The 27,524-nt window shown below is 33.7% G+C and overlaps 3 protein-coding genes across 8 annotated transcripts; 1 reads left to right on the top strand and 2 right to left on the bottom strand.

Moving 5' to 3' along the window:
- Positions 1–156: 156 nt before the first annotated feature.
- On the bottom strand, positions 157–20,039 carry Sec31 (COPII coat complex component secretory 31). 4 transcript variants are annotated; one of them, XM_081981762.1, is made up of 23 exons: positions 20,005–20,023; positions 19,724–19,846; positions 19,359–19,505; positions 17,665–17,833; positions 17,428–17,603; positions 17,077–17,289; positions 16,698–17,015; positions 14,533–14,696; positions 14,286–14,475; positions 14,117–14,230; positions 13,956–14,059; positions 13,801–13,897; positions 13,635–13,745; positions 12,716–12,910; positions 12,446–12,657; positions 12,124–12,390; positions 11,815–12,064; positions 4,191–4,552; positions 1,452–1,511; positions 1,012–1,294; positions 802–956; positions 671–742; positions 157–612 (listed from the first exon to the last, which is right to left on the bottom strand). In XM_081981762.1, exons 3-23 carry the CDS (start codon positions 19,480–19,482, stop codon positions 424–426), a joined length of 3,825 nt encoding a protein of 1,274 aa, XP_081837888.1. In that variant the 5' UTR covers positions 19,483–19,505; positions 19,724–19,846; positions 20,005–20,023; the 3' UTR covers positions 157–423. The 4 variants fall into 4 exon arrangements, with proteins under 4 accessions (XP_081837888.1, XP_081837891.1, XP_081837882.1 ...); XM_081981765.1 differs by having other exon boundaries at positions 19,359–19,490; positions 19,724–20,039; XM_081981756.1 differs by having other exon boundaries at positions 19,724–20,038.
- Positions 20,040–20,487: 448 nt separating this feature from the next.
- Positions 20,488–26,777, top strand: Mlf (myeloid leukemia factor). 3 transcript variants are annotated; one of them, XM_081982113.1, is made up of 6 exons: positions 20,488–20,670; positions 20,896–21,166; positions 22,543–22,743; positions 22,798–22,940; positions 23,087–23,188; positions 26,037–26,777. In XM_081982113.1, the coding sequence occupies exons 1-6, from the start codon at positions 20,612–20,614 to the stop codon at positions 26,134–26,136; spliced, it is 876 nt and encodes a 291-aa protein (XP_081838239.1). In that variant the 5' UTR covers positions 20,488–20,611; the 3' UTR covers positions 26,137–26,777. The 3 variants fall into 3 exon arrangements, with proteins under 3 accessions (XP_081838239.1, XP_081838230.1, XP_081838245.1); XM_081982104.1 differs by having other exon boundaries at positions 20,489–20,670; positions 23,084–23,188; XM_081982119.1 differs by lacking the exon at positions 23,087–23,188 and having other exon boundaries at positions 20,490–20,670.
- A 145-nt stretch (positions 26,778–26,922) lies between these two features.
- Positions 26,923–27,455, bottom strand: LOC145740029 (thioredoxin domain-containing protein 17-like). Its single transcript, XM_081995347.1, has 3 exons — positions 27,270–27,455; positions 27,117–27,214; positions 26,923–27,064 (listed from the first exon to the last, which is right to left on the bottom strand). Exons 1-3 carry the CDS (start codon positions 27,453–27,455, stop codon positions 26,923–26,925), a joined length of 426 nt encoding a protein of 141 aa, XP_081851473.1.
- Positions 27,456–27,524: the final 69 nt, after the last annotated feature.

Raw genomic sequence — 27,524 nt, 5'->3', positions numbered from 1 at the left:
GTTTCTAAGTAATTTGTTTTTCCGAATTTTTCCGGAAAAATTAAATGCGCTAGGGATATTACCCTCGAAAATACTAATCGGACGCCGTTTAACTCAATAGTAATAATAATTAATAATAGAGGAAAATATGTAATAATAAAGGAAATCAAAACGCTATTTATTAACAATGAAATACTTTTACTATATTAGTTTCCAATATTTGTTTCTGCTACAAATATTATTGAAAAAGTTTGACCATATTACTCTTAAAATATATTACGAATTAATAAAATATACATTTTACATTTCCAAAAAAAAAACCGTAAAAAGCGTACTTTACAATAAAATTCACTAAAGTGTGTTAATCTTGAATATTGCAATTTTTGTCATTATTCGAATGCATTGTATGCATAGAAAAACAAAATACGACCGTAGGTATTAAACTTAGCTCAAATAAACGTTTAATTGCAAGGCCAACTGTATAAGCACTTTAATTCCGGGCATAAAACTAGCGATTTGCGCGAAATCCGGTCCCTGTACCATCACAGTGTGCAACTGTAAACTGCTGCTGTAGTCCCCATTTTGGACCAACTGAACCATTTGGTGTAAAGCATTTAAGCTGTTTGTGGACAACTGAAACATACACCACAATATAGCAAACAAATTATCAAATCATGAGGTAGAAACTGACTTTGTTATAACGCAAACTGTCGTACAAAGTTTCCAGTCGACGGCCCACATCCTCAAGTTTCCTCTTTGTTTGCTATTAGAGAAAAGTAACATAAACATAAAATGTATTACACTCTTATTAAGTAAACTTACAGGATTACCGGCCGCAGAGTTACATCTATTTTTCAAATCCTCAAACACCCTTTGGAGAATTTCGTGTTCAGCAGGTACTGGAGGTTTCTGAACCGGCTGTGGAATTTCCGGTTTTTGAACAGAAGCTGGAGGCGGAGCTGCAGGTCCTAAACCAGCTAAATTTACTGTTAAATGACGAAACTAGCAGGTTGCAGTTGAAAACAGACTCACCGATGGCATTCTGGTTGAAATTGCCTGGATTAAAGGTCCCACCTGAAGGAGGTGGGGCAAACGGCGTGTTTCTACCGGTAGGAGCAAAAGGTGGCGGTAGCGCGGCTCCTGCTGCAGGTGCTGGGTTAAATCCACCTGGAGTTTGACCCGGGTAGGGTTGGGTGGGTGGAGGTTGGAATTGTCCTGATTGGTCCGGATATCCGTAGCCGTTGGCAGGTTGTACAGGGGCGGCCCCGTAGATCGGATGAGTAATGGGATCCGATGTGGTTAAATCGGGTTTATGCTTTAAATACAATTTTTTATCCTTTGTAAATTAAACGTCTTTTAATAAATAAAACATAAATTAGTCACACTGATCACATTATTAAAAAATCAAATCAAAAAGTTGGTTAAATAACATTGGAACACTAAATCGAAAACTCAAAAACAGCCTAAAGTACCTTTCTCCATAGCCGTGCTCCCGAATGGACTGGCGACATTACACGTTCTTCAAATATCCTCTTAGCAAAACAGATACATAAACTTTGTGATATATTAACCCTAATTATTAATAATTATCAAAATACTCAGGGTGCTACAAAAAAAGGACGACGTTGATTTTTTTAAATATTTTTTACTTTTGGAGTTCTCCATCCTACTTTTTTGTGCCATTTTCCGGTTTAGACCTAGTCGACAGGGTTTGAGGTAAGGAAACCTTGATTGCCATTTATACGACCTGTCGAAATCAGATAGAAGAATCGACTTTTAATTAAACCTTCACTCGACAGAGTGATAAACGTTGCCGGGCTAAATGTTGCCGCAACTTTAGCCAATTGTTTAGTAATGGATCTTTATTATTTATCTGAATAAAATTGACTTTTTCATATTATTGTAATTTTGTTTTTTGGAAGGTAATACCATTGAACCATAAGTGTACTGTATAAGTGACTTGTAACACCCCGCAATCAAACATATAACATTTGTTGATATGCTAAATATCTCAAAACTGAGAAAAGTCTTTCTTACATTTGAGTATAGGTACTAGGTGTCCATAAGAAACCTGGACAGAAGAGATTGGGACATAGAAAACTGGATTTAATTTTTCTTTTAACTTAAAAACTTTAACTCTAAAAAATTAGAACTTTCTCGAAAAATACAATGATTATTATTTATTGGTCTGTTTTAATGATTTCTTAGTACCGATAAAGCAGCTTCTTTAAATACTACCGTAAATGTAGCATTTGACATTAATAAAAATTGGAAAATTTTTGTTAGCATTCAGGACAACCATCTTCAGAAATTTGTAAAAATATTCATGATTTTCCTCGCCAAGTTATTGCTTTTACAAAATTGTTATTTGTTTGCGACGATGATCTAAAAGTTAAAGGTAGGAAAAGTAAAAAAGCCTGTACAGGGTGCTGCATTTTCGATGGTTTTACGGGCGGCGCAAACTTCTTTTGTTTCAAAGATACGGGGGGATTTTGAAAATTGGTCATTTTGGAACCTCCTCTGTATTTCATTTGCTATTAAAGTTATCAAAAAAGGAAAAACGGTTTCCGGTAGAAGTTTTGACGTAGAATCTAATGGCGTAGTCAGTTTTTCTATTACGTTTAGTTTCTGACATATGACAGTAAGTTATATTTTTTTAAATGGAACACCCTATATATTTTTAGTTCATTAAATTCTGTTGATTTTTACTTTTTCAACGGTGTATTAAATGTATCTTGGTTATTAGAAAAAAAGCGTTTCCTTAAACCAAATTTGGCTATGTTCATATTAACATACTACATGTCGTTTATAAACAGTTTTTTCAACTTCCACCTTAAAAATAGCAGAAAATAGAAATAGCCACTTTTCTTATTAAAGTGACGGTAGAACTGTTTGTAACTTAGATTTTTAATCAGATTTATTAAAAATATTTAATTTTCTGATGTGTTAGTTTATATGATTTCCGATTTTGTTTGGTATTTTAGATATTGGCCTTTTTTTAGCTTAGCAAAGACCTTTTTTAAAATAACAGGATTAACCTCTACAAACTTATATGTTGTAATACACCGTTGAAAAGGTAAAAATCAACAGAATTAAATGACGTAAAAATATATAGGATGTTCCATTAAAAAAAATGTAACTTACTGTCATATATCAGAAACTAAACGGAATAGAAAAAAACTGACTACGCCATCGGATTCTACATGAAAACTACTACCGGGAACCGTTCTTCTTTTTTCGATAACTTTAAGAGCAACTGAAATACAGAAGAGGTTCAAAAATTACCAATTTTCGAAAACCCCCCGTATCTTTGAAACAAAAGAAGTTTGCGCCGCCCACTTTTCGCCAGTCATCTCAGCTCAGAAAAAGAGATCAGAACACGTATGCTACTTTTTTTCTATCTATTACCGTTTTCTCTGTACCCCGTAAAACCATCGAAAATGCAGCACCCTGTACAGGAAAAAATATTAAAATATAAGAACATGTCTATGGATAAATCAAACATTCTCAGTTCAGTGAGTTGAGTCTCACAAATAAGGAAAGTTGATCAAAAAAGCTGCTATGGATGTTAGGAATGAGAATAAGACCTTTGGGAGGAACTCTGGGAAAGTTGCAAAAGCAATAAGTTTAAAAAAGAAGCATCAGAATTAGACAATTTTGATCGTTTCAAGATACAAAACTTCAAAAACTTTTAAGAACTTTCACCAAAAGTCTGAACTAATAGTTGTGATAATCAAAGTCACTGTAAAGACTATTAAAGGGATTGAGAAGTTCATAAGAAATGTGGAATTTTGCAGCAAGTTCAAAGAATAACTATAGTGGAAGAAGCTAAAAGATCTAAAAATATGTAACAGAATATCTTAGTTTATTACGTCATACAATTCAAAATAAAGAAACCTATCAACATAAAATATCATAAGTTATGAAAACGTTTTGTTCAAATAATAATGTCTCACCAGTCGAAAAAATTCCTTATATTCTTAACAGGCACTCTTCCATATTGAAAAACGACTTGTGAAAAGCTCGTATTCCTCTGGGTTTACAGTAATAAGCCTTTTAGACACTTAATACCAAGATTACAGAGGTAGTTATGCATTTAATAGTTAAACAGTTAAAAAAATAGTATAAATATACTCCAACATAAACCCAAAAAAAGATTCAGTGACTAAAATAACGCATTGAAAATATAAATTGGTTTTAAATACACTCACCTGTGGTCTAGTTGGTCTATTAACAACTGGTGGATCATTCCAACCAGGTGGAGCTTCTGCTTGATAATTGACAGCAGGCTGTGCCGGTTCGATAGGGGGTAACGAAGCCGGAACCATAGGTGTCGGATTCATGGGCGGATTGGGCACCTGCGGTACCATCGAGGCGGCCGGGGTTGGCTGGTACATTTGGGGTGCCGGTTGTCCGTACAGGCCCGCATTTGATGAAGGATTGAAGCTACTATTGTCCGTGTAACTTTGAATTGGCTGAGACGGAACGGGCGCGTATGGTGTCATTGTTGGATATTGGTTGTTGGTTACTGATGGATCTCGAACGTGTTTTCTTGATAACGGACCAGAACCACCTAGAACAAAAAAATTAATTCACAAAAATCACAAAATTTTTAAGGCAAGTGTGATGTGATCTTAGAGATTTTGAAGTATTTACTTCACATCAAATTAATTTTGATAACCATACTGTTCTCGCGGACTGAGTTTACCCGTGCGTCATCCCCCTGTGATTTAGAAGCAGACATGCATTATTGACTTCATCCTTGTCTATTGTTCACTTTCAGAAAGGGTAAATATCTAAGTGAATGTCTTCCAAAAAAAAACATTTACTGATTAGCGCTTCTATTTATAATAATAATAATAATATCGTTTATTTAGCTAGTCAAGCTATATACAAAAACGACAAAACCAGTCACAACTATTACACCAACTGACTTCGCAAGCCAATAATAACAATATGTCCTTATACAATCAAGTCAATGTCAATACTTTAATAATACATATTCTCTTAAATGTTGTTTAAATTTATCTAGGTTTTCGCAAATTTTAATATTAACAGGTAGACAATTAAACTCATACAGACCTCTGCATAAAACAGTGCTGGCTAATGATTCCGTATTACATTTGTTAGTTAAAACAAAATCGTTTTTGTTCCTTGTGTTATAATTATGCACATCACTAAAGTTAGTTGCTTTGCCACACAGGTAAGATGGTAATAATTTGTTTTTAATTTTATAAATAAACACAAATGTGTTAAATACGGTTTTTTGTTTTACCGTTAAGAAATCTAACACATTTAACATGATTTTAATCGGCGTGTACCGGTTGCTTTTAAGAATTATACGCATTGCTCTATTTTGTATGGTCTGTAAATCATTTAAAATATATGCCGGCAAATTGTAAAAAAGTGTACAACAGAACTCTAAGTGTGGCGCCGCTATGCTGTTATACAATAATAACTTAGTGCTTAATTTCTCCCAACCCTTGCTATAAAATTAACCTTTTTTGAAAATTTTCTTGTTATGTACAGTGCATGTTCATAAAATGTCAAATTGGCGTCAAAGATCACTCCTAAATACTTAATTTGCTTATCATACGATATTTGTTGATTTCTTAAACTAATATGTACATTACTTATGTCTAGTTTAGACAGTAAATGTTGTTTTCCAAAAACACAAAATTTAGTTTTATTTACATTTACACTTAGACTATTACTACAAAGCCATTTGCTTAAACTGTTAATGTCATAATTTATATAATCTTGCAACTGACTTATGTTTGGTCCACAGATGTAAATCATGGTATCATCTGCAAATTTTCGTGTACTTTACTGTCTTAACAATATCATTTATACAGTGTGGAACAGCCAAATGGAATAAATTCGATAACGAATAAATGAGAGCGTGTTGGGAAAAACGCTTGGACACGTCGATTTGTATTTTTAGATGCGCATTTATTAAAAAAAATAAAAATTATATAGGGTGTGTCATGTGACAGTGGCCGATACCAACTTTCTTATTTTAAATACAACCCCCTGTATATTATAATTTTTTTGGATTCTTCAGAAAATTCTAGACATAATTCATGTACAATGTCCCATACCTATCTTCAACTGTTTCGGAAATATTAAGTGTTTTCAGATGTATTACAACAATTAACATTAAAAAAAGAAAATTATTTTATTTCACAAATAATGTAAAAAAAACAAAAAAACATTAATTTCAATGTAAGAGATGTTCAAAATGTTCGTGAAAATAAGTATTGAGTGTAATGTAGCGAATTTGGGAAATAAAATAATTTTCTTTTTTTAATGTTAATTGTTGTAATACATCTGAAAACACTTAATATTTCCGAAACAGTTGAAGATAGGTATGGGACATTGTACATGAATTATGTCTAGAATTTTCTGAAGAATCCAAAAAAATTATAATATACAGGGGGTTGTATTTAAAATAAGAAAGTTGGTATCGGCCACTGTCACATGACAAACCCTATATAATTTGTATTTTTTTTAATAAATGCGCATCTAAAAATACAAATCGACGTGTCCAAGCGTTTTTCCCAACACGCTCTCATTTATTCTTTATCGAATTTATTCCATTTGGCTGTTCCACACTGTATATAAAAGAAAGAGAAATGGACCGAGAACAGTACCTTGTGGTACACCATTATTTATTACAATGCAATCAGATGTGCTATTTTTAAATTTTACAGTTTGTGTTCTATTATGCAGGTAAGATTGAAACCATTTTAATACAGTGCCTTTGAAACCCATTTTATTCATTTTCTTAATCAAAGTATCTCTATTTATCGTTTCAAATGCCCTTTTGAAATCCAAAAACACTGCTAGTACATAATTATTTTTGTCAATGCTCTTACGGAATTCGTCACAAATATTTATAATTACTGTCTCACATGAATGTCCCTGGCGAAAGCCTGATTGATTACTTACAAGTATGTTATTTTCACTAAAAAAGTTTTGGACTTGTTCTTTTACTACCATTTCTAATAGTTTTTCGTACACTGGTACTTTATTTATAGGTCTAAAATCAGAGCATAAATTCGAGTTTGTCACTTTAGGAATCGGCACAATTGTTGAGCATTTCCATAACTCCGGAAACACCCCACTTGAAAGTGATGCATTTATCACATCTAAAATCCTATTTGCAGCTACGTCCATGACATCCTTAAATACTTTGGTTGATATTCCATTTTCATCTCCTCCGACTTGTTTCATAAGTTTAATATGCTTTTTTAGGTCTGCCATAGAAATTTGTTTAAACACATCAATAGATGATTTATTTCCAGAAACAATCTCGGTTACATCTTCTAAATGTGCATTTGGTGGGATTCCATTAATTATATCTGCAACACTGTTCACAAAGTATTTGTTAAATTGATTTGCTATACATGACTCATCTACAATTGCACCTTCCTCAAATTTTATTAAGTCTGGCAAAGACGGATTTTTTTCTGGAAGTAGAGTCTTCAAATGTTTCCAAAGTTCATACGCATTATGTTTATTGTTATCTATCTTGTTTATATAGAATTTGTTTTTTTCAATATTAATTTGTTTGATAATTTTATTTCTGATGAATTTATATTCATTCCAAGTATTGTTGCTTTTGCTTAAGATTGCTCTTTTATACAAAACGTCTCTATCTCTCATCATACTTTTAATATCATTAGTAATCCACTTTTTTTCTTCGTACTGCCTTTTTGTAACAATTTTTTGTATTGGACACATTTCATTCATGACATATGATAAATTGTCAATAAAAGAGTTAGCCAGCACATTGACATCCGTTATGTCATTATTCCAGTTATTGCCTATAATGAAGTTTTGTAAGAAAGTTGGGTTGTATTTGTTCATGACTCTTTTGTATATTGTTACATAATTATCATCTTTTATTTTCTCTTTTAAAGATGTTGTAAGTATATTATGATCGCTGATTTTCGGTGTTAAATGCACCGAATGCGGTAGATATTTATTGTTTGTAATAATATAATCAAGTAGTGTAGCGCTGTTTATAGTTATTCTGGTAGGTGAGCTGACCAACTGCGTGAAACCTTTTAAATACACCTTTTCCATAAGTTTGGTACCAGAAATTAGGCTTGAGTAAATCGAAATTAAAATCTCCCATTATTACAATTATTCCATCATATTCACTTATCCTTTCCAGGTAGTCTGAAAAATATTCCACAAACTGAGCGTTTTCCTTTTGTGGTGAATAGTACAACACACTGAGGAGATACTTTGATTCAGCCGCAATAACTTCAATGGACAACAGCCACACCGAATCTTGCACACACTAATTATTGCGCATTTTGTATTTAATGCCATTATTGATCAGCGCAATTACACCACCCGTTCTTTTGTTTGTTGATTTACATAGTTCGATTCGGTACCCTTCAATTTTCAGTTCTGATTCACTTATATCATCAGTTACGTGTGTTTCTGACATGAGAATAACTTTCGGTTTCCAATTCCTTATCAGCAATAGAATTTCGTCCTTATTATTTAAGAAACCTTGGCAATTTAGGTATACAATATCGGAATTTGCATAATTCTCCAAAGAATTTAATTGCTATTGTATAAACTTCCTACGTTGCAATTGTTCACTCTGTCTATAAACTTCGCACTTAGTCACATCCCACACAGTGTGATACGTGCTTAAACTTAACCCATATCTTTGATTTGAGTCTTCGCAGTTTTTACATTTTTTAATAGTTATTTACATTACTAGTGGGGTATGAGCATTTTTATAGTCACGAGTGGGAGTGTTGCCACGACGAGGTCGTAGACCGAGTTGTGGTGATCACACGAGTACGTTAATTTGCCATACCCCACGGGTGATGTACAACATTTTATCTACGACCATCAGAAGCAGCGTAAAGTAAGAAAAAAATTCATATTTTGTGCAATGTGAACTATTTAGGAACGTCTCGTATATGCTTGCTACGGGTAGTTATTTGTTACCCTTAAATCTTGTCATCTACGCTGTACTGTTTTGGTGTTGTTGCTATGGTGGCCATTTGTTTCCACATATCACTTAAGCGACAATTTAACAGTGTCAGTCACAAATTTTTAAAAGTGCATTTCGTTATGAACATGTCTGAAGAACTTCCGTCAGATATTGAAGAAGCTGCCGCAAACGTGGTATCTGGCTTGTTGCCTGCCAAGTCAAAGGAGAAATATGAAAAAATGTATCAACGTTTTGTCACCTGGTGCGAGACCAAGAACATAAAGAGTCCCTTTCAAGAAAAAGTGTTACTCGTGTACTTTGAAACCTTGGCAGCAACCTATAGTTCATCCAGCCTTTTTTTTTTTTTGTGTAAATTCGATCCAAGAACTTTCTAATTCAGGAATTCATTTCACTTTTAATATTTATAAAAAGTAAAATATAGTTATTATTTAAGATAGGTCTGTTCATGGTTTTATCAAAGTTATGTTTAAATTCAATAAACAATTACAGCAGAAATTTTCATTTAAAGTTTTTTTATCTACTCCTAGCATGGTAATCATTCATTACATAGCTCATTTTGAGTTACGTAATGAGCGATTTTACCGCACTAGTGCGATAATAATCGATTTTATCGCACTAGTGCGATAAAACAACTTTAAATGAAAATTTCTGCTGTAATTGTTTATTGAATTTAAACATAACTTTGATACATTTTTTCATATTTCTCCTTTGACTTGGCAGGCAACAAGCCAGATACCACGTTTGCGGCAGCTTCTTCAATATCTGACGGAAGTTCTTCAGACATGTTCATAACGAAATGCACTTTTAAAAATTTGTGACTAACACTGTTAAATTGTCGCTTAAGTGATATGTGGGAACATGGTGGAAACAAATGGCCACCATAGCAACAACACCAAAACAGTACAGCGTAGATGACAAGATTTAATGGTAACAAATAACTACCCGTAGCAAGCATATACGAGACGTTCCTAAATAGTTCACATTGCACAAAATATGAATTTTTTTCTTACTTTACGCTGCTTCTGATGGTCGTAGATAAAATGTTGTACATCACCCGTGGGGTATGGCAAATTAACGTACTCGTGTGATCACCACAACTCGGTCTACGACCTCGTCGTGGCAACACTCCCACTCGTGACTATAAAAATGCTCATACCCCACTAGTAATGTAAATAACTATTATCGCACTAGTGCGATAAAATCGATTATTATCGCACTAGTGCGGTAAAATCGCTCATTACGTAACTCAAAATGAGCTATGTAATGAATGATTACCATGCTAGGAGTAGATAAAGTTATTTACACACACATTTGAGTTATGATCACTACCGCATTTACCACAAGCTTGCTTATCTTTACAGTCTTTGCTCAAGCTATTTCAGTTATTGTCAGTCTGAAAACCATCGAAATTTATTTGATTTGTTTACTAGTAATTCTTTTCCGTTTCTTTGTGTTGTTAATCATTTATAAAGTTTTCTATTTACCACACCACCACAGTTCTTTTAAGAGCTATTGTTTCTACGCTTTTAACATTCTGTAAGTACTTTCATAATGTTATTATTAATATTTTATTTTTTTTTATGTCGGCTGTCACGATCTAACCAAAATTGGCACAATTACTAACCTGTTTTGAAAAAAAGTGGGAGTGTCTATTATGGTTTTTATTTAGCCATTTCTTTTTTCTTAAATTCGGAATTACTTACTTACTATTACAGTATTTTTTTAGAAAATGCCTGGAAAAATTCTCCACAGACAAGCCCAGCAGTTAATTCTTAACCTTTATGAATATTTTGAATTGGAAAAAACCAATGGAGGACCTTTAGAAGCTTTATCATCTGTTCAGGAAGAAAATAAGAAATTTTAAGACCTTACATATTCTTACTGATGTATTTTTTTTTATACTAGAAGGTTGCAGCTGCTTTGAAAATTTCCCGCAAAACTGTTTATTCCATTCGGAAAAAGCAAGCAAGTAATCTTATGATTTCCTCACCTAGAAAACGTAAATCGAGATGTTATCGACGGGCCAAGACCACTAATTTATCTGAAAGCATTAAAATGGATGTCCGAAATACATTATATGATATGTACAACGATAGTATGTTAATAATAGTAAAATATATCTATTTTTGTAAGAATCATTTATTAACATTTCATTGTCTCCAGAGACTGTGATTTTTGGGTTGCATTATAGATTTTTCATAAAAATTTCTTCAAACATATTTATAATAAAGTCATAGAAAAAATAAAATAAGTGTCTAAAATGTTTTCCAGCGGGTTTAAAATAAAATATGTGGATTGCAACCTGAAAATGAGATACTACAGCATCACTCAGAATGTCTTATTGAATTTTTAATTTGTTGTATTTATTTTAGAGAAACATGTAACCATCCAGAACCTAAATCAAGATCTTAAAGTCAAAGAAATACTACATATTGGAGATACATCTCTGCGAATTTTGGTAAATAAATTAGGTTTAAAATTTAGACGGAATTCTATGATCCAAACGGAGATTTCTCATAAATAAAAAATGTTATTTCGGTCAAGATATTTTTGATTTGCTTTGGTATAAGGTTGTTTTAGTGCAAATTTGCAGCCAAAGATCTCTACTTTCTGACTGACAATACACGCAAAGTTTTAAACGTGACGAAGCTTTAGACACGCCCTTTTCTATAATATGAACACAACAGGTTTGTTGACAGAAACTTGATTTGATTCATATGATTATAAATGACGTAGCCTTCGTGACGCACGGGTAAACTCACTCCGCAAGAACAGTATACACAAGCACAACTAAACTTTAAAGATCACAAACTACGAGCAGGGTTGTAAATTACAATTAGATTACTCACCTCGTCCTGAACCAACACTGTCAGGTCTAGGTGGATGAGCAGGAGGTGGTCCAGGCGAAAACGGTTTTGGAGGTGCTGCTGCTGGTGGAGCTTGAGACTGCCACGACTGCGTACTAGGCACGGCACTAGTCTGCCAAGGTTGAGCATTCGTCTGAGGATTGGGCAACCCTGTATTAAAATTGTTGCTGTTGAACATTGGGGGTGGTTGTGTAATTACTGGTGCTGGTTGTGGATTAAACGGTTGATTTTGCTGCAAAACAAATACAAATTCCATTCTCGAAAGCCTACATTTATCGTTAAAAGACTCACCTGTAGCGCTGGAGGATTATTAAAGGGATTAGGGGGCGCATAACCTGAGAATGATGTCCTGGTGCTTCCCCTTCTGGTACCTTGTTGTTGACGTAGTTCCAAAACATTCATGGGTTTTTGATCTAAAGAGGTCACCAGACGATCTCGCAATGCAGCTACTTTTTCGTTTTGAGATGAACCCAAATAAGTTAATGCGGTTTGAAGGTTGCCCTGAGAGGCTAAAAGAGAGGCGTACTGCGACAAAAGATCTGCTAAAGCACCTGAAATCTTTATTACAAAACAGTCAGACGTAGAACTCATAGAAAATTTAATCAAAAAATACCTGAACGAATTTTCCTTGTCTCTCAACGGATTTTTGCAAAAATGACACCAACTCCACAAGCTCCTGTAAGTCATCGGTAGATGTGAGGGTTTTGCCACTCCAACTGGTTACCAGTTTTTCGAAACTCCCTGCGCAGATATAGCACAGTTGAGCATCTTGGGCGAATTTCGGATTGGATGCGCTTTCGGTCTCCAATCGGTTTCCCAATTGTTCTGAATCATCGGTAATCAAATAAATCCTTTATGAGTGCGTTGTGTATAATTTAATTACCACACAATAAAGGTAAATCTTCTTCCGAAGCGTGAGTTATGGCCGCAGCTAAAGCTTCTTTCCAACTGACTATATCACAGTTATTAATCACTGAACTCCAATCTTCGGAAATCATCGCGGATATCAAATTGGATACGTAACCTTCGGATTGTTCCAAATAGTAATGCTGAGTTTTTGCCAGCAAGTCAGGCCCCCCTAAAACAAAGTAACCACATTTTCAGTAAAACCACACTAATCAGACACTTCAAAATAATGAAAATTGGAAGGAGAAGCCTCAGATTACTAAAGAATAATCACAGAAAAACCCGCTTGGTCCTATTCGAAACAAAAACTTCGAAATGAGAACCGTAATCTTGGAATTCGGCCACTCAACTGACAAAGCGGAAAAGCAGTTTCAGTTGGTTTTGCCAACTCAAGCTTAGAGGTCCCAAAAGAAGTTACTAATTGTGTCACAAGTCAACAAAAGCCCTGAAGTCCTTCACAGGCACTTTTGTACTAAAAAATTCTGACTTTGAACAGTGACTGAAGGTTTTTTGTACCTCTGGGTTTACAGTAACATGTTTTTAGACACTATACTACCAAGATTACAGAGGCGGACTGCGGGTTTTTTTTTCTGGACTCATGTAAAGTTTATCATCATAGGCTATTAAGAAAGGTAGGAGTATAGCACACAGTTTTTCTGATGTTTTGCATATTCCAAGTTAATGATATATACTAAATCCATAGACCAGGAGGAAAACGTTGATTCGAATGTAATTTTCAAGCTTTTCCAAGTGGAAAAAGTGTTTTAAGAGTCCGAAAAACTCACATTTTTTTGGTTTGTGATGTTTAAAACGCTGATATCACTCGTCTATAAGTGCAAAACATGGTCGGTCGTAAATTTCAAAAATACTAACTAAACACTATGGAATTTACTTACCGGTTGTAGCAATAATTAGAGCGTCTGCAAATCGTTGAGCTTTTAGGCACAGTTCAACGGCCGCCTCAACGTTATTGAGCAACAAAGCTTGAGTGATCAAACCCTCTGTATCTAAAATTATTTACTATAAAAAAAATGATTCACTTGAAATGTTCATATATCCTACCATCACTGGTTTTAATTTTAAAAGGAGTCGTCGGCCTTTTCACACCATTTTGCTGCGATAGGTTGCTGAAAGGATCTTGATTGTCATAGTCTTCTATCTGGAAATTAACAAACCTTTGTAAGTTTGGATGTAAAGTTTGGGAACCATTATTGTACCCTATTTCCCGCAAATTCGTCAGCCAATCCGTCAATTTTGCTCTGCAAAACGCTGCCTCCAATGTGTTGATCGAGTTTGTTATTTATATCTTCAATTCTGTAGCCTGAAAGTTTACTTATTTGAACACCACTTTTCCCACACCTATTTTGTGAAATTTTACCTAATAAATTCAAGAGCTCCGCTCGAGGATTTTGCTCAAAATTCGCTTTTAGGAAATGCCAAATAAACTTTTTGTGTTGATCGTTGGTTTCGTTGGATTTGTTCAAACAGTATTCTACAAGTATTATCACTTTAACTTTAACTATAATAGACTTTACAAAAATACATACGAGCAAAATCACCACTCTCCAAAGCCCGCTCTAATTGTGCAGACTTTTGCACAAACTCAGGCTCAGTGACGACCTGACTGATTTCCACCGTTCTACTCACATATGGAGCAGGTTGTCCTGGTTGCACGTTTTGCAGGGCTTGAGCCTCGGCCTCTTTATCGACGCTAAACGAAATTAATTTCCCTCCAAACTGCAAACCAATTTATTTAAAAAAAAAAAACATAGACTTAATGCAGTAGTAACGTACCCCAAAACTGGCGCCAGCAGGTTTTCTCAGCCACTTGGGTGGCTTGGTTGGATCTACACTGACTGTGACATGAGACTGTTGTTGAGCTGGAGCTTGCACAAATCCATCCATACCAGGAAAACTGTCTGCTATCTTATTTGTGGTTTGAATTTGTTGAGTTTTTCCTATAACACGTTTCTTATACAAAAGGGTTGATTTAATTATATACGGGGTGTCTAAAAATAACTAATAATTTCTTTATTTGATGCAGATTGTATTGAATTTTATATGTCGATATGGCAACCTGGGTTGATGGCTTCTATCTGTAGGCCAGCGTTTTTGGGGAATAAAAACACAATTTTGAGTTCCCTTATCCAAGTACACCTAATATCTCAAAAACGGAAGATTTAAACCAACACACGTTTCTCGAGTCTTTATTTTTTTGAAACTCATTGAGCTGCTGATTTTTTTTAATAAACCTTGGGACACCCTGTGTAACAAACTCCACTAAATATGGTTCTAGAACTGAAGATCCTTAACACAGTAACTTGTAACTTTGTTCTTTTGCCTGTTACAAGATTATTATTTTTATTATTATTATGCTTTATTTCATAATTACATTGAGTTACACAAAGATGTATAAAACAAAAATAAAATGAAAGGACGTCACAAAAACATTACCCACACAAAAAAGAACTACCCCAATCTTATGTGCCTAACTAAAATAATCCTTAAGACTATATGGTTCGAGATCTATAAGAAACATTTTTTCTACAGTAATCTTCTTAATATCAACATTTAATTTATTATAACATTTGATGCCCATATAATATACACCTTTTTCAAACAATGCTAGCCTATGTTTCGGATAAGGAATGTCACTTGTGCGAGTAGGATAATTGTGATTGACATTTGATACAAATTCAGCTTGGTTTTTAAAAACGAACATAACTATTTCATATATGTATAAAGCGTAAACAGTAAGCAGTCTTTTAGACTTAAATACTCCTCGGCAACATTGTAATGGTGACATTTTATAAATTATTCTTAATATTCGCTTTTGAGTAACGAAAATGTTTTGAGCTTTAAAGTTTATTCCCCAAAAAATAATACCGACCGATACTCGATATTTAATTTAGTTCTAAATAGCATACTGCTGGTTTTAGATTTGTTTAAAAGTAATTTATTTATTTGAAACCAAGAACTTGCTAACGAGAATAGCTCATTTGCATTTGCATTCAGTTCACCCATATCTGATCCCCCAACCAGTAAGTTTGTGTCGTCAGCATATTCAGTTAAAGAATATTTTGGATGAACTACTTGATAGTTTAGATCGTTTAGATACACTATAAATAAAAGAGGGCCCAGTATACTTCCCTGTGGAACGCCGACTGTACTTTGCGATATTTCTGATTTATAATTTATTCCATTTTCGTTCAAAACTACCCTCTGCGTTCTTCCGTTTAAGTAAGATTTAAACAAATCAAGAGCGGTCCCTCTAATCCCGTAAAGCCATAATTTTTTGAATAGAATGTCCCTATTCAAACAGTCAAATGCTTTCGACAAGTCTAAAAATATTCCCAGTGCCACGTCGCCCCCTTCCAAGAGCTCTAAAACAGCTTGAGTGAATTGATAAATAGCAGTTTGTGTAGATCTCTTGGAAAGGTAGCCATGTTGGTTCCCAGAAAAGACATTGCATTCTTTTAAAAAAAAAGATTGTATTTTACTTTCCAATTATACAGGGTGAATCAAGAATAAGTCGAGAAATAAGTACAGTAAAATTAAAAAACAAATAGATCTTATTATGGCAAAAATTCAAATATATAAGAGTTCGTAAATAACAAAAACAGCTCGTAATTTCGATATTTTGACAGTTACAGAGTTCTAGTTTTGGCCACTGTGTAGTTCTTGAAGTTCTCCTTAACTCCTATAGTAAATGTTAAAAATCCCTAAAACTCATGTCAATCACTCGTAATGTCGATATTTTGACAGTTAGAGACTTCTAGTTTTGATCACTATGTAGCCTTTAAGGCTTTCTTTAAATTATTTTAAATAAAGACGAGTTTTCAAAGATTCTATCAAAATTTAGAGAAAAATAGGTTTTACCACTTAAAAGACTGTAGTGACAATATTAATAGACATTCGCCGCAACTTAAAAGTAAAACTTTTAAAGTGTACAAACTTACCTCCCATGAGAGAATAAACAGCAACATGACCATCGTAATTAGGAGACGCGATCAAATATGGATTTCTGGGTGACCAAACCAAGTCAAAACTCCACTGATTGGTTTTAGCAATTTCAGACAGAACTTCACCGTTTGGTTGGCTTGAATTGGGATTCCAACACAATATCCTGTCGTCTTTGCCGCAACTGACCAACAGATCGGAATCGTGCTCGCACCAGGATATAGCCAAAACGCCCCTTTGATGGTTTTCTAAAGTTTTTAAGGGAGATGTGGCAAAACGCAGGTCCCACAACTGAATTACTGGAGAATGGTCTTCTTCTGTTTTTAATAATTTAGTTCGTAAACGTTTCGCGCTGAATTGTAGATTAAAATAACTGACCTGATGCCAGACATAGCTGTGTAGCAACCTCTGGATGCCAGGCGACCATTTTCCATCTAATTCGTGACACTGTGTCCGTTAATTTGATGATTGGTTCATTTTTCCTCAGATCCCAGATAACGCATTTTGAAGCGAAAGAGGATGCTAGAATGTGTTGCACTTGTCTGTTCCATGCCACTGACAAAATGTCTTCTAAAGGTTGAGCTTTGGCACCTAAAATTGGCAACTGTTTAAAACATGAAACATGTAGAGTAGAAATACTCACTCAAACATCCTTATTATAAAAAGGAGGAGCATGAATAATAAAACTGTATAAAAACAATGTAACATAAATCTAGAAATAGCAATTACCTGGAGACATTGGCGTGCTAGTGTTATTCAAGTCCCAAATAAATATTTCCGATTCTCCAGCTCCGGAGGCAAACAAGTTCTGTTGGAATCTGTTAAAATCTAAAGCGTGCACCGGACCTGAATGTTTCTGCTGTTTACCAACGAGAGCGTTTTCGTTTTTTAGCAGTTTTGAGGCACTGTAAAATAGACCAAAGTCGCAAAATCTGATCTCACCCGTCACTGACGAGCGAAACGTACCTATAAATTTGCAGTAAACCATCGTCGCACCCCCCAATTATAGTACCAGTTGCATCGCTCCCTGCTGGTCCCCAAATTAACTTGTGAAACCTGTGTTCACTTGAAAGGGAAGAAACTAATTGAGTGTCCGGTCCTGGTTCGGTAATGTTCAATGCGTATATTTCCAGTGCTAAAATGTGTTTAAAGACTGTTTTGATAAAGTTTCAATAATGTTATTAATTTAGGAAGCACAGTGTTTGGTTAACAAGATGGTTATTGTTAGATTAGATTGGTTAACACCATGTTCAAGACATTTTGTACTGATGTTATTACTTTATTGGATTTTTCATCCATTACTTGATTCGAGACTTGATTCTAATTATTTTTGTATAACAAGTGCTCTTAATTCTACTAGTTTCTGACTTATTATTTAACTTCTTTTTTTTTACTACTCCAATTAGTACAAAATTTCAAATTTGAAAGTCCTGTAGGGATAATTTTGAGTAAGAAAATTGGTTCCACATTACACAAGGTTTGCCAAAATAACTGTCTTTAACCCTAAACACCAAAGTGATAAAAAGGAAATTTGTTTATGTTCCTATTGGCGTTTCAAGTTAAGATCGCACCGCCAATTGAACTAAAATCGGGCAACCCGTTCCTAACCTAACATTATAAATAATATGACACTGTCATTTCATATTTATGAAACCAGTGCTAAAAATGACAGCTGGAATGCCCAAAACTGTTTTCAAAACTGATCACCAGAGGGAGTATCTCTTATCTTGAAACGCCAATACTAAAAATTAAAAACTAAGGTTTCAGAAATAAAAGCAAGTTTTGTCTTGTGTATACCATTGTATAAGGATCAGACTGTCACTCTGTATTATATTTGGTGATGTAAAAATTGTATACATTTATGCTGTGGTTATTGTTGTCATTATGTTAAATGTATCAGTATGCTGGCCCATTTCTGATAAACTGTGAGGTTTATTTAATATTTAAGGAATCAGCTGTCAATATTTATTCATTGTCCAAAAATGCAGTTTCTCAAGTCAAAACAGTACAAGACAAAAAAACATACATTTTATTAAAATACACTTAAAAACTAAGGATTATTTTAACAGTCCCAGTGTTTAAAATACAGTACATATTCAGGAGGTGAGTATCTTGTGTTTTAGTTTCATGTTCTCAAAATTGAAGCCTAAAAAAATGTTAACAAATGCTACTAAAACTAAAGAATCATTCTAATAACTTGAGCTAATAATCAAAAAGTTTGTATCAGTAGTGTCACTAGACTATAAGTGACATTAATGACAAGTAGTGTTTGTACCAAGGTTTGAGCATTGGCATTATAGGTATTTTATTTTTAATTGAAGACTGAATCAAGAGTATGATTATTAATAATACTTAAAAATTAGGTTTCTATAGTTTCTCAACTCAAACATTTTTTCTTAATTGAAACTAAATTAAACAAGTATTTCATGTTACAAACTTCACTGAACATAGCATATGGAAAAAGTGAGTTTTCATTTACAACAAACTTTCCAGCTTTATAGCTTACAGCATCATAAAAATATGCTCAATGCAGTCACTACTAATAATAAATTCAATGATAGTGAAAATGCATCTGGTATTACACATAAATTGAGTTCAATGACTGAGGTTACAGCAGTTATGTCACAATTTTAATGATTATATTATGATAACTGACTTACCAGCATTTGTATTAAATGAGGCGTCTAATTGGGAAGCTGCAGTACCAGCTGCCAAATAAATGGGGTGCTGGTTTTTTGGTGACCAAGCCACATTGGCTGTCCTTTCAATTTCCTTTACCTTCATGTTGGTCTCTTTAATTTGCAGACCTATAATGTAGCACTCTTTTAAATTTAAATAAGCAAAGTCTAATAATTTGTAGAAGTATGCTACTAATTATCACATAAACTGCATAGTACAAAAAGTTGCAATTTTAAAAGGAAATTCCTTTAAAAAATTAATTAAACATAAAAAGCAAAGAAAAAAATTGTTATTGACAAGTTTAGCAAACTAACAGCATCCAATATTAAAAACAATTATGGTTTACCTTCAATAGTGCCTAAAGAAACTCATTTAAATAGTTTTCCAACTTTGACTGGCGAAAAATGTAAACTTGTGAACTTCCAACGTGGCTCAGATGACTATTTGACGTTTTAGACCGGCCGTAAAACTGAATTAGAATATTTACAAAATCATCAACTAATGTTACGCAACAGTTTAATATTTGGTACTACAACTAGTAGGGAATAAAAAACTATAATTCCGTAAAAATTCGGTAAAAAACCTTTTAAAAATCAGTAAAAATAGGAAAATTTTGGAAATATTTACCAAGGTGACAGACAGTGACAGAAATGGAACGAAGGAAACAATCTTGGAGCAAAAAGAACAAGTATCAGGAGGTAGCAAATACCCCGTTTGTGCATTAAGCGACCGAGACGGAAGTCGCCATCTTTGTCTCCCACATACTGCGCAATTGAATAAAACTTCCGAAGTTAGTCGTAAAACAGTTTTGTTTATATTTGGTGGTATGTGAAGTTAGCTAAAAACCGCAAAGATTTGTTGTTTTTGTTTGTTTTGCTTTTCGGTCCGTTAAAGGATAATTTTTGCAAACTTAAATTAGTCGAATTATTATTGACGTGTGGATTGATGTCACTGATTTTCTGACAGTTTACGGCCGCCATACTGAACGATTTTTGTCCCCCTCGGGGATTTGCTACCTCCTGATTCTTTTTTTCTCGAAGAATGGCACGATTAGGCAAAATGCCAATCTGTCTGTCATGTCATCTGCCAGTCTGTCATGTCATCAATCATCACATCACTCATCACTTGTTTTTCGTTTTCCGCTCATTTTTTGTGACATTGTGATTTGTGACACCCATCGCCAGAATATTCTTGAATATCCAGATCAAAAGTGAAATTTGCTAATAAAATCAGAATGAGTATGTCCCTTTTCGGGTCTTTTATGGGAGGTATGGACGACGATCCTTTCTTTGGGTAAGCATTCAGCCTCGCCATAAGACATCCCCAATACAACTCATCCTTCACCTACAGTGAAGAATTTAACAGAAGAAATCATGTTTTTTCATTGTTTTAACCTATTACCACCCTACTTTACTGCTTAAGTATCAAATTTTAATCTCCCTAAAGCACATTCCTTTATTTTCTGCATGGAACCGTTTATCCATAAAAATGAGGCCCCAATTTGACATTTCTTCACAGGTCAGCAATGCGCCAAATGCGAAGCATGGACAACATGATGCACAGTATCTTTCAAGACCCATTTGCTATGGGAGGCATGTTCAGGGATTTTGAAAACAGTCGAGCTAGCATGCATTCCTTGATGGCACCTTTTGGCATGCCTGCAATGCCTGGGTTTGGTCGATTACTGGCAGGACCTTTGAATTCTTTGAACGGACCTATGGGTGGTTGTAACTACAGCAGTTCAAGCACAGTTATTAGTATGACTTCTGGTCCAGATGGAAGACCTCAGGTTAGTCTGTTTGTATATTATCAAGATGCTGAAGTTCAATAGAGACATTTGTATATTTTTTTAGCCACAATGTGTATTTTGGTTAAGGTGTTAACCCGAGTTTTAACACTGTAGTAACACTAGTAAGGGTGTCTACCTCATTTTGTCAGAATTAATTAAGATGGGATAGACCTCTGTGTATGTGTTATGCAGTGTCATTTGGTTAAGTTAGGCTGTTAAGACTTGGTAATAATCAACTAGAATGTTGTACAAAATACAGCAGAAAAACAACTAAATTTCATGCTCTCAACAGAACTTGTAACAGTTTTAGCCATACTTGTAGTGTAGTTTAGTAGACTATGACTTTTGTCATCTGTATAGTGTCACAGTATGAACAACTTTTAAGTTACACTTTGTTTAAAATACTCATTCTATGCCAATATTAAGAGTGGAAGACTAGACATTTTACAATTGTGTCAATTTCTTTAAAATATGAACATTAATTAATAAAACACAGGAGAATAAACCAGACATTTTTTTGTTTCAATTTTATTCTGCTGTTTATTGGTGTTGTAATAAAATAATTTCTATTTTTTAACCTACAATTCTACAGTAAAATAGTCAATTAATGTTGTTATACTACATGGAATAATACACAAATTTTGACACTCCCATTTAAACAAATGCTATAGTATCTAGAGTTTTGAAAGTAAATAATAAAGCATATCATTATGTATTGGATTTACCAGAACATATTTTATAATATAAGCCTTGTAATAGGGATTAAAAAAGCTGGACTTCCTAAGTGTAGAGCTTTAAACTTATCTTCTAGTTTTCTATACATGTGCTGTATATTCATTATTATAGAACATACTAATAGAGAGTTCTTTTGAATATTGAAATGAATGAAAACATTAAACTGTAAGCAATACAGTTAATTTACTTACATTCTGTTTAAGAGTATAAAATCCATGTTACTATTAGTATGTTACTGTTATTGTGAATAAAGTTTCTGCCCTATTAATTGATTGTTGTTGGGCCTAAATATATAAATAACTAAACATATTGCAGCATTTTATCAACAATGTTAAAGTAGTAATCATATGTATAAACAAGTATTGTTTTGTGTTTTATCATGTGTGGTTGATTATTTGGTTAGTGAGTAAATTTAGAAGAATCAGTTTCAAGTCATAATCAAAAGTATAAGGTAAAAAATTAAATTCAGTTCTGATTATAGGAAAGTAGCTTTTAGGTCAATGAGAACATTGATTGGTTGCTTTTTATTTAAGACCAATTTTTTTCAGGTAATACTAGAACACTTCTTTCAACACATGACCACTACTATTTGCCAATAACATTTTACAAAACATCTTTAACAAAATTATTATTTACATTAGGTTTACAAGGCAACATCTAGCACAAAAGTTGCCCCAGGCGGCATCAAGGAAACCCAGCGAACAGTTACCGATTCCGTAACAGGCACAAAGAAGATGGCTATAGGCCATCACATTGGAGATCGTGCCCATATTATTGAAAAAGAGCAAAACTTGCACACTGGAGACCGAGAGGAGCGTGAAGATTTTATAAATTTGGATGAAGTAGGACTTTTGGTTTTTTTTTAACGATTTTTCTAATGAAGAAAATTGTTCAAGGACGACGCTGAAGAGTTCAACAAGGAGTGGGCGACCAAAACCAGGTGCGTGTCAGAAATACCCCGGATAACTGCTCATTCCGGTCGTAATCGTCATGCTTATGGAGGATATCCTGCTGTACCTGCTATTACTGCAGGATCAAGGTGAGTTTTATAATATTTAGTTTTAATTCTCGTTGCACTGAGCTTGCTTTTAATAGCACTTCATTTATTGTTGTGCAATGTTGTATATTTTAATTTTCAAGCTTTTATTTGTACAATTTATCATTGTTGCATGGTTTATTTAGTAGCCGAAGAATTAAAGATAGAGCCACGGTTCCTTTGGTGTCGGCCAGGAGAAGCATTCGGTCACCTAAGTTAGCTTTATCTTCGGCGTCTTGTTCCTCTTCTAGGTAGGATATGAAAACTGCAAGCTTTATGGGGATTTAGGGACATACAGTAACAGTTTTATCTGCTTTTTGGATTCTTTTTGAAATTTTAGAAGAATTAACTTACAAAGGTTTGCTTACGCTTATATCATAGACTAAATGATAAGTACAGACAACCAGCGCAATGTAATTAAAGTGGCACCCAAAAAGGAAGCCGTTTACGCTTCAAGGACTTCCTAATGTATTTCGGCCGCTTCAGTTGTAGGTAAACTCTAAGAGATGGCGCTAATACAGCTCCTCATTGCAGACATAGTTGCCAACTTTTGCAGTATTTCTTATAATCCGCTTTCGTTTGCTATCCCATCCTCTAGTGCGTAAGAAAGCTTGATTTTTCAAATAAATTTGAGTTAAATTACTCGTATTTTGAAAACTAAACAAGATAAGAATTTCTGGGTTGAGGTATCAATAATAAAGATTCTATTTAATTTAAAACTCACAGGACTCTTTTTTAACGTCAAAACAAAATTCTGAAGGTCACGTGACCGTTTTTTAGTTTTAAACCGATACACTAAGGCTGCATTCGTTTTCAGGCTCCATGGAGCGAGCAGAGCTTTTTGGACGTCACAATGACGTAATTTGACAATTGGTCAAATTATGGTTTTGCCAAATTACGTCATTGTGACGTCAAAAACGCTCTGCTCGCTCCATGGAGCTTGAAAACGAATGCAGCCTTAATCACATATCTATTTATAAAATTAAAATGTCATTTTTAACGTCACGTGACAGTTTTTATGTTTAGACTATTTTTTTCAAATCGTGTGACTTTTTTAACGTCAAAACCGATCCTGAAGGTCACGTGACTCTTTTAAGATTACAAATGGAATTTATAATGTCACATGACAGTTTTAAATGTCATTTGAAGGATCACCTAATCGTTTTTTAGTTTAAACTGATATTTTTTTTAAGACATGTGACCCTCTTTACAGTGCCAATGGCCACGTGACAATTTTCAAGTATTTTAACGTCAAAACGAAATCCTAAAGGTCACATGACTGTTTGAGTATTATTTGAAGAGTCACCTGACTCCTTATAATGTGCAAATGGTCACGTGACGATTTTCAAAAATAAAATATATTTTTAAGGGTCACGTGACTCTTTTTACAGTTCATAAAAGTCGCATAACGATTTTCAATAATCAAACATTTTTTTAAAAGTCACGTGACTCTTTTTTAATGTCAAACTGAAATCCTGAAGGTCACGTGACTGTAAATAGCGAAATAATTTTTAAAGGGTCACGTGACCGTTTTTTAGTTTGAACTGAATTTTTTTTTTAAATTACGTGACTCCTTTTAATGTGCAAATAGTCACGTCACGATTTTTAATACTCAAATTTATTTTTTTAATCCATGTGACTCTTTTTTAACTTCAAAACGGATCCTAAAGGTCACGTGACTCTTTTTAGATTAAAAATGGATTTTATAATGTCACATGACAATTTTGAATGTCAAAATGTTATTTAAAGGATCACATGCTAGTTTTTCAGTTTAAACTGATATTTTTAAAGACACACTTTATTCTATATTGCATTTTCAATTAAAAACGTGTTCACGTCAAACCGGAATCCTAAAGGTAACGTGACTGTTTTAGATGTTAAAATATTTGAAGAGTCACGTGACCCTGCAAGTTGCATGACGATTTTCAATACTCAAATTTTATTTCTAAAGGTCACGTGACTCTTATTTAATGCCAAAACGGAACCCTGAAGATCACGTAACTGTAAATGACAAAATATTATTTGACGGGTCACGTGACTATTTTCAATAATTAAATTTAATTTTAAAGATTATGTGACCGTCTTTTAGTTTTAAACTCGAAATCTCGTGACTCATTTTAAGATACAAATGGTCACGTGACTGTTTTAAGATTAAACATGGAATTCATAATGTATTAAGTATAAATTGATGAATATTAAAAATAAACTAATAACAAATAACTAAACTAAAAATACAACAAAGTGAAACACAATAATTAAAGAAAACACACACAAAATCTGTTTTTTTTTTTGCCTAGAAACAAAACAAAAAATCGAAAAGTAGTAGTCCATATTCACACAGTGGAGTAGTGAGTGTAAGTGAAATCAAAACTCAGAGTCGATCTCCACAAATATGAGGAGACTATATTTGTGGAGATCGACTCTGAGTTTTGATTTCACTTAAAAACAAAAAATGTTATTTGTCAACTAGACAACGTAGCATTAAAACTGATGTTTTCCAACAATCGGAATTGCTGCGTCTGACTTAAAAATTACGCGAATATGCGTTTAGTGGTGCCATCTCATGCTGCTTACTTAAATTAATTTTCAGTTCCATTGCCACTGTTTGTCTATATTTATCATTTAGTCTATACTTATATGGAAGATTTTTAACAAGAAAGGAGTTTGAAAGTTCAAAGCAAAAGTGGGCCAAGTCTGTTTCAAATGTTAATGCATTTTAGTTGGTGGTTTAGTACATCACTAGAAAAATGTTAAGAGTTTTCAAAAAATAAAAAGGATTATTTTATCTAAAAAAAATTTACCTAAAAAATTAAGTTAAGTAATAGTGAATGACAACAGTAAATCAAGACTGACTTAAGAACTTAAACTTTCCAGACGATAACATTTGACATATTTACCGTTATTTTAAATTCTGTGTATGAAACTTGTGTTATTGCAAATCGCAAATCTTTAATTATATAGGCAAATTCGGGTTTAAATGCTTACAGGCCAAATAACCTTATACAACATTTTGCATGTTTTTTTGTTGTAGTGTTTTTTGTGTGTGTAATGATACTCTTTCAATTTGCCATGCATATTAATTGTGTGATTGTCTTGTAGCTCTCAAAGGACTCCTTACAGCGCTCCAGGCCAGGAGAAACCCAGAAAGTCTAAAAACATTAAAGTGGTGTCTGGTCCGTCGCCCGATAAACAGGCTTAAAATGTGTTTGCGCAGGTGATCCTTGAATTTTATTGTTCGTTTTCATCGGAAATAACTAGATTTTATGAACTACAAAAGAACATGATTGCACTGGTTGTGGTAAATACTGGACACTAGTAATTTTTTTTTGTGTATCACATAGTCTCGTCGCAGTTCCGGCCGAATGAAACTAAAAATGAGATTCAAGAGAATCAGTAATTATTGTCTTTGGTGTTGTTTTAGTACTACGTACAATTGATAAACTATGATCGGCTCCAACTTTTATGTATTAATAGAGTTTAGTTCCACTGTCAATAAAGTATTCATTCCTTTTCTTATGTAGTCGGTATCAGTGTATAAGTGGCTTGCGTGGGAAATCGAATATTAATTACAATTTGTTTTTTTATTACAATTTATACAACAAATTCGATAAAGGTTATGATTATTTTGTTCTTATTTCGACCGAATATTTTTGTTTGGATCGCAGCAAAATGTTGAATGAGTCAATCAAGGTTTGAAAGGTTTTTTTAACTTGGAAGATTACGGTCTGATATGGCGTTTTTCTTTGATAAAAATATTTATTGGGCTTGTTTAGTGTGTTGTGATTTTTCAAGATATTATTATAGTGTTTATTGTCCAATATAATGGGATATAAATATAAATACTTTTATTTTTTAACATCCTATTGACAATTTACAAAAGGTTGTATACACTGACAGACATTTTAAAGAATTAAGTTCAAACTGTGATTTTCTTTGTAGTACATGCTATTTAACATTTACAGTCTAATCTTTCTTCTAATAAAAACTATGTTTCAAACTCACAATCATCAGGTTGAAACAAAACATCCAAGAGTTCAGGCTTTAAACAATAAACACCTTCCAACTTTTTGCCAGTTTTATAACTTAAAAGAGTCGGAATCATCCTTAGTGGAGTCGCTTTATCAAGCCTGTGAACCATAAATTAATTTAAAAACCTTATTATACCTAAAATATGTGTACCTAAATGGATTGGTGCTGTCTTCCCACTCTTCTTGTGATCCCACGTGCACCACCACTAAAGTCACATTATCAATACGTTTCTCCAGCATTTCGTTTACCTGCAGATTACCGGTATTTTGATAAATTGTTAAATTGTGCTTTTACTAGAGAAACCTGAATGCATAAAGGACACCACGAGTACCCGCTAGTAGGCGATTCGGTACAGGTGAAGAAAACCAAGATTGTTTTGTCCTTAACATTTTGGAGAAATTCTTGGTATTTTCCATAGCCATGGAGATTAATTCTTTTAGTTTCTGGGTTTTTATGAATCCCTGAATCTTCGGTGTAGTTCTCGTCCATAAATTAGATGGTAAGTAATTGAAGGGGGACTCTGAATTAGACAAGTTCGGTGAGGGTGACAAGGTGATT

This window comes from Ips typographus, linkage group LG1 (genome assembly GCF_016097725.1).
Source record: "Ips typographus isolate SLU linkage group LG1, UJ_Ityp_2.0, whole genome shotgun sequence".
NCBI classification, from domain to species: Eukaryota; Metazoa; Arthropoda; class Insecta; order Coleoptera; family Curculionidae; genus Ips; species Ips typographus.
The sequence above is the reverse complement of the archived record's forward strand: the minus strand, read 5'-3'. Positions and strand labels throughout refer to the sequence as shown.